Source organism: Asparagus officinalis, chromosome 2 (genome assembly GCF_001876935.1).
Source record: "Asparagus officinalis chromosome 2, Aspof.V1, whole genome shotgun sequence".
Taxonomy (NCBI): domain Eukaryota; kingdom Viridiplantae; phylum Streptophyta; class Magnoliopsida; order Asparagales; family Asparagaceae; genus Asparagus; species Asparagus officinalis.
This window is the reverse complement of record NC_033795.1, coordinates 20,178,358-20,186,025: the sequence shown is the minus strand read 5'-3', so window position 1 is coordinate 20,186,025 and position 7,668 is coordinate 20,178,358. Positions and strand designations below refer to the sequence as shown.

Here is a 7,668-nt window from a genome sequence, read left to right as displayed (position 1 = left end):
TTTAACGTAATATTTTATACAATCATCATGACAAGTTACCACGGGAACTAATTTACCCTAACTTATATGAATGGGGGAACTAACTAGCAACTTCAATAATTTAAGATGTTGATCTTGACCAATGAATGAGAAGTTTTAATCTCTCGATAATACAGGCAAGCATTCTGTGATAACACCAAGTAGCTAAACAAAAAGGGCCCAAAACTATTATACTTTCTTTCAATTAAATACAATGCTGAATGTTAAGCATGTTCACAACCCATATGACTTGCTATTGTCAAGAAACATCGGTTCCTTTTCATCTTTTTTTTTATCCCTTTGTGCTTTTGCAACATGTTGTTTACTAAATAGTTCCTTCAGGGAACTGCTTTACTGAGAATTCTCATTTTTTTGGGGTTTTGAAAATCTGTCCCCACCTCTTCACCAATGAAAAAGCATTTATACATATAAACCCAAATTTATCTTATCAATCCATCTATAGAATACGAATCATTGCTAATTTATGCTTACATTCTTCTGCGTTCGGTGAAGTTTCCTGTCATCTAGCACAATTAAATTTCAAACTGAGAATAGATAAAATGACGAGGGGGTAACATCTTGTCATTTGATATAATTAAATTTCAAACCGAGAATAGATAAAATGAAAAGTACCTCCCGCTTCATGAAAAAATAAGGGATGTTTTGTTCACATACGATAATACCCTGTAAATCTATTGCTATTTTCGGTTCACCGTAAAATCTATATAATTACTAATTTACTCATCCGGATGTTAATGTCTTAAGCAAGAAAAGCGTAAAAATAGTGCGGGAGAATGTAAGGGTGAATTAGAAAATGTGAAGAGTGAATCTGCAAGTAAAATAAATCTAGGGGGGGCAAAAGGCAAAAACCCAGGAAACGCTCTCCCTCTGTCAATTCGATGGCAGTAGGAATCCTCTCCCTCTGTCAATTCGAGTGTCAGCTCTCTGGTCTCCGATCCGATACAGTACAAATTAGGATTAGGATTTTTAGAAAAATCCTAATTTATGCCCCCTCTCTCTTATACTTCGAAGTGCAGAGGCAACTTACAAAAATGCAAAAGGATCAGGGAAAATACTAAAGCTAATTCTTGCAGACGCAAAGGTAAAATAAAATTATTTTAAATATTATATTGTTTGCCCAACGTTACATCTGATCATATGAATATTGCTAAATCTCATTTTCTAATCGGTAAATTACATTAAAACATTGATAACTATCAGAATGGCTTTTTATGATGTTTCCCTATTTACATATAATATATAGATTAGTATTAATTAATTATATTTTCCATGCATTGATCTCTGGTGTTAATAATATTTGCAGGGTAACAAAATACAAGCAGTAATGTACGGAGAGACTATCGACAAATTTATAGATATGCTTCAAAAAAATAAAATTATTTTTATTTCAAATGGAGAAGTGAAAGGAATAAACCCAGCTTTTCCAAGTATCCACAAGTCACTTGAATTAGTACTAACAAAAGACGTATCGATAAAAGAAGCACCAACAAGATTCCAGTTGGAGAACATATTTAACAAATTTGTCCAATTTGAAGAAGCATTTTCCATGAAAGATGCAACAAAAATTAGTAAGTACTTACAAACTTCTTACTTAAATCTTCAATACAAAATGATACATTAATCTACAGAATCATAATATTTTTATCAAATCACTTGCAGATATTCTTGCAATAACAACTAATGTTAAGCCGACGATCAACTATATTACAAGACACAACAAACTAGACACTAGGAGGGAAAATCACGCTTATGGATATGAGGTATATTCATGTTACTTATTTCCAATATCATAAGAGAAAAAAAATTAACGTTCTTTCTTTTTCATATGCAGTGTGGAATGCCAATGCGTGCAACTTTATTTGGAGATTTAGCTACAAATGAAGGATCAATTCTTGAAGCAGAAATCAAATATAAGCCTGTAATAGCATTATCAGATTTTAAAATCTCTATATATCAAGGTACATAAATTATTGCTGAAATTCTTATTAAAGATAGCTAAACATAAAATTACTCTTATAATTTTCCTATTTTTGCAGGGGATACAAGCATATCGTCGCAAATTATTTTAACATTATGTATCAACCCAAAAATAGAACTAGCTAGCGAATTAAGGAAATGGTAAGCAGAACAAGCATACTTTCATATAACCCAATAATGAAATATTATTATATTTTAATCTAATACTTTCATATAACCCAATAATGAAATATTATTATATTTTAATCTAATATGCAGGTTTCAATTGGAAGAATCTGCAAAAGCAAAAGGATCTCCATCGACGCTTTTTAAAAATGCCAAGGAAATTCATATTAGTGATATTATGCATAAGTCACAAAATTCGATACAGGTACAATATTATATACATATTCTCATCTACAAATTTAAATCTAACTAAACTTTGTTAATATACAGGCACAATATTGCACATTTAAGGTAAATATAACTACTATTTTAAATAGGCTCGATCCATGGTTCTATGCTTGCAAAGGCTGTGACAAGAAGGTTGATAAAGATGTTAGTAAAGAGTGTCTAAATGACAAATGCCGCAGAATCATTGATGACCCAATACCAAGGTTAAGTAATATATCTTTTTAATGCCATTAACTTATTAAAATACAATACTAATTGTCTTTAGAAATTAACAATGAAAAATACAGGTACTTAGTTAAGATTCTCGTGGAAAATGGCACGGATAATGCAAGAGTAACACTTTTTGACGTAGCAGAAACTCTTATTGGATGCAAAGCAGAAACATTCATTACAGAAAAGAAAGAGGTAATTCCTAACTCTATTCAAGTAGTAAATTAGAAAATAAACAAATTCATAAGTATTAATATAACATTTGTTCTCATTGCAACAGAAAAATAATCAGAGTCCATATTACCAAAAATTTGTTTTGAGCATCGGAAAAACATTCAAATTCCTGGTGAAGTTAGATAAAAAGACAAAAGATGAACGAGGCGAAGGCAATATAATAGCACAAGAAATTCAACTCCAGTCTGATATTACAATCAACGTAGATGATGAAGATGCTACTCTAGAGTTGCCTAAAAAAAAGATAAAGGTGGAGAAAGATTAATCTTCATTCAATTAGAAATTTTTAAGAACAATATTTTTTAATAATTTTATATAACAACTTATTTTTTTATGACAATTAGGAATTTTTATAAGGCATTTTCATGCAGAGTTATTAGTAGTTTTGTATGCTTATGTGATTACTTACATCACATCAAATTACACTTTGATATTTAACCATTTTACTATATTTTATTATTGTCTATGGATACCGCAGCATGTGATCAATCATTTATGATATAAAGGTGGCCTCTTTAACCAATTAGCAAATAATTATTTTTTTGATCAATTTGCTTGGGGTTGTCACAAATCTTAATATTCTTTGTTTTCAAAAAAAAACTTGGCTTACTAATTATTACTTGTTGAGATTGTTGCCATGTTGAATAGGGGACCAAATTCCTAGAAAAAAGATAAAGGTGGAGAAAGATTGATCTTGGTTCAATTAGAAATTTTCAAGAACAATATTTTTTAATCATTTTATATAACATCTTAATTTTTTATAACAATTAGGAATTTTTATAATGCATTTTCATGCGAAGTTATTAGTAGTTTTGTATGCTTATGTGATTGCTTACATCAAATAAAATTACACTTTGATATTTAACCATTTTACTATATTTTATTATTTTCTATATATATGATCCTGCATTTCGTGAGAGGCAATCGATAAAAATATGCTTTTATTGATCCTATGAATGGATATATTGCTATTGTGATAAATTTGCTTGGGATTGTCACAAACCTCAATATTCATTGTTTTCAAAAAAAAAAAAAACCTTGGCTTACTAATTAGTACTTGTTGAGATTGTTGCCATGTTGAATAAGAGACCAAATTTGATTAAGATTTACTTTCATACTTTAATTAAGTTCCTGTTAAGTGTTGGTGGTAGTGATCAATTAAAAATTTTTAGAACAAAAATAATTTACAAGTTTGCAGTAAATCAAACAATGATCTTAGCTTTTTAAGTCAAAAAATATTTGAAATAACTTAAAATTTTGAAATATTTTCTACATTACTATAACTAAAATACATACTAACAATTACAATATGCCAGATACGTATATTCATCCAAATTTAGCTTAAATTCCTTTACATTTAATTTTTTTAATATTTAAATAAAATACTAATAAATTTTATAATTCAATTATACATATTTGAACTCAAGATAAATCTTACTTATTTAAAGTAATGAAATAAATATAAAACAACATTTTTAAAAAAAATTTGTGTATATATATATATATGAGAAATATGGGTATGCTTGGTACCAAGCACAAAAAGTTGTGCTTGGTAGTGAGATGTCAAATCCTCCTCCACTCATTCAAATATGGGAATAAATTCACATGGGTAGTGAGTGGATGAGGATGTAACACATCACTACCAAGCACAAAATTTATGCTTGGTACCAAGCATACTCATATTTCTCATATATATGAGAAATATTGGTATGCTTGGTACCAAGCACAAAAAGTTGTGCTTGGTAGTGGGGTGTCAAATCCCCCTGCACTCATTCAAATATGGTGAAGCTAGTTGCGATCTTAAAAGTAGATGTTAAGTATGAGGAATGTTAGGATGTTTCTTTTGCTAAATTGTTGCCAATTTGTTTCTACAGCATCTCTTAGTAATTATGATGAAAAACAGATTTTCTTTAATTTAATTTGATTAAATAGTTAGACGCCGAAGTAAATCTTTTCCTTGTGATCTTCTCAGTGATCCTCTTAGTCTTGACCCTTCTTAGTGCTCGTCATGCATTAATTTGTTTGTCCTAGAAGTAGACAGCAGAACGGAAATTAATTAAAATATGATTAAACTGTACATGTAAAATGTAAGCATATGGAGAGAAATAAAAAGAAGTGAAGTTTTTAGAATAAGCACACAATTGCCTAATCATTGCTATAAAGCTTTGTGAAAAGGTCAACTTTTGGCCACCTCTCTACAAAACCACCAAATGCAGCCGTGAAAATGTATGCTTCATGCAAGAGTGGCCTAAACTCTCAATGCCTATCTTTGCCAAAAGTTTGAATAAATTTATTTCTCACAATATGAAGCTGTTTTCCCCAAAGAAAATTACAATTATAACTAGAGCTACAATTACAAAAACTAGTTATAATTACAACTAATTTTCACTAATTATAGATGCAAAGTGGAAATCAATTTTTACAAAATTGACTAAGGTAACTGGTACTTAAGTTGTTTTTTGTGATTCCTCACGATAATGCAATAGCAAAACGGCTAAAATTGTAGCGCAACACTACAACTTACTATTTTCTTCAATAAAAAATTTAAATAAAAAAAAGAAAAAAAAATCTCTCTTGTTCTTTCTTGTTCTCTTTTACCAATTTCTGCACCTACAAGTAAGAAATTTGAGGTTATTTCGGCCACTTGTTTTAACTTCTTCAAGAAATACAGGTATTAAGAATAAATAAAAGAAAAGGTGAAGACAAAGAAGAACTAAAATTTTGTATGCATCATCCTCAAAATAGGATGGGGACGAGAAATAGTCGGCTCTCTTGTAGCCGCCCTCTCTAGGGTTTTGAAAACTCTAGTTTTCAGTCGGCTCTCTCTCTTGTAGCCGCCCCCCTCTCTAGGGTTTTGAAAACCCTAGATCTCAGTCCATTCCTTATCTTCTCTTGGAAGCGCGTAATGCTTCTCTCCCCCTCCCTCGTGACGGATCCCCATCGTCACGATCGTCTCTTTTCATTTTTTTTCTCTGTCCGGCTTCTACATTCTTTGTGAGGCACGACCCTTCTTGTCTCACTCCGATAGTTCTGCAGTGAATTATTTGGCGAGATCTGAGTCTCGTCCCCAACCCTCACGGCAGTCATCGGGGTTTCCCACATCTTAGCATTTGAGGTAGCTATCTCTCGGCTCACATGAACGACATCACCATTTCATAATTAATTAACGACATTGTCATTTCAGGGCTACCTTTCGGTCTCCAATTAACGACATCGTCGTTTAAGCCGTCTCTTAGACTCAAATTAACGGCATCGCCGTTTTAAGACCGTCTATCAGTCTCATATTAACGGCATCACCGTTTCAAACAGCCTCTCGGCTCCAAATCAATTTGGAACATGACGAGAATTGATGATGATGGGTTGGCCGAGCTTTGTGTCAAATGCAGCTTAGATGACGAAGATGACCTTGCCTTACTGTCAACTAAGGACCGGACATATTCGCCTTCCCTTAACAGCTGTCTCTTGGGAAAGGTTTTTGGTAGGAAGATTGCTAATAGAGATGGTACCATTGGCTGCGATGAACGAGAGGTGCGCCTGAGACTATGGCTTGCTTATAGGAGAACTTAAAGGGCTTGATTTACGGGATAACAAAATACGGCTGAGAATTTTCGTGGATATTACTAAGCCTCTAAAAAGAGGCATACGTGTTTGCTTTGAAGAGACCGGGGAGATTGAGAAGCTCTTCCTCACCTATGAGAGACTTCCTGACTTTTTCTTTTCATGTGGTATTATTGGCCACAAAGCTACTGAGTGTGACAAACGAAGTGTACAAGTCGATGATATTTTTATCACATCCAAAAGCAGATGTGGTTCTTGGCTCAGAGAACCCCTTCCATCTTTCAAGGCCTTGGAGACTCGGTCTTTTGGAGCAACTGAAGCAGATCGTGAGGGGTAGAATCAACCATCATCTCGAGTGGTCTCAGATGATACTCAGGATGATGATTCACGTGGTAGTGCTCTACAACAGATCATTCCAGTCACGGCGAGGTGTGAAACCCCTCCTATACCATTGCCTATGGATATCGGTGTTGACTCTGATTTGCATGACGTTATAGTTTCTACATCCACCTCCGGAAAGCAGGCTATATCGATCTGGAAGAGGCTTGCTAGAGGGTCTGGGCAGCAGGGATCCAAACAGAAAGAGAAGGGAGGCAAATGTAAGAAAGATTCTCTAAAGGATCCTCCGGATGTACATGAGAACAGGGCACAATTAGTGATTTCTAGTCCAGATTCTACTCTTGTTGAGGCGCACCCTGGTGGCAAGGGGCGCCAGGAGCCATGAGTTGCTTTTGTTGGAACGTTCAGGGACTGGGGAACCCTGAAATGTTGATTACTTTTCGCAGATTGATGCAGACTCATTCCTCAAGTCTAGTCTTTCTTTCGGAGACTAGACTTTCTGGTAGGTGGGCTAGATAATGAGATCTCAGTTGGGTTTTCAGAATTGCTTTGCTGTGGGTAGTAGAGGCAGAAGTGGACTCATGTTACTATGGGGCGATGCAATAGATATGACTATTCATTCGTTTTCTCCGGGGCACATTGATGCATCAATTATTAACTGAGCGGGAAGGAACTGGCGATTCACAGGGTTTTATGGCCATTCTCAGAAACACTTACGGTACCAGTCCTAGGATATTGAGACGGTTGAGGGGTCTTTCCTCTGAGCCATGGTTATGTGGAGGTGACTCTAATTCCATCATGAGCCCAGGGGAGAAGCTAGGTGGTAGACAGGTGCATGTTTTGAGAATGCTAGATTTCCAGAATGTTCTGCTGCATTGTGAGCTACTTGATCTAGGGTATTGTGGGCACACCTTCACT

General features: G+C 34.1%; 1 protein-coding gene across 1 annotated transcript; it reads left to right on the top strand.

Moving 5' to 3' along the window:
- LOC109830914 (replication protein A 70 kDa DNA-binding subunit B-like) lies at positions 1,517–7,135 on the top strand. The gene is made up of 10 exons (XM_020398271.1): positions 1,517–1,607; positions 1,699–1,799; positions 1,873–1,997; positions 2,076–2,157; positions 2,275–2,386; positions 2,452–2,612; positions 2,697–2,814; positions 2,900–3,103; positions 6,597–6,737; positions 6,821–7,135. The coding sequence occupies exons 2-10, from the start codon at positions 1,789–1,791 to the stop codon at positions 7,133–7,135; spliced, it is 1,269 nt and encodes a 422-aa protein (XP_020253860.1). The 5' UTR covers positions 1,517–1,607; positions 1,699–1,788.

What these genes read in the sequence shown, in the direction of transcription:
- LOC109830914 (XM_020398271.1), top strand. An exon ending in TGCCTAAAAAAAAGATAAAG is followed by an intron (nt 3,104 to 6,596) that starts GTGGAGAAAGAT and finishes TTGGCCACAAAG; the next exon opens with CTACTGAGTGTGACAAACGA. An exon ending in TGGAGCAACTGAAGCAGATC is followed by an intron (nt 6,738 to 6,820) that starts GTGAGGGGTAGA and finishes GCTCTACAACAG; the next exon opens with ATCATTCCAGTCACGGCGAG.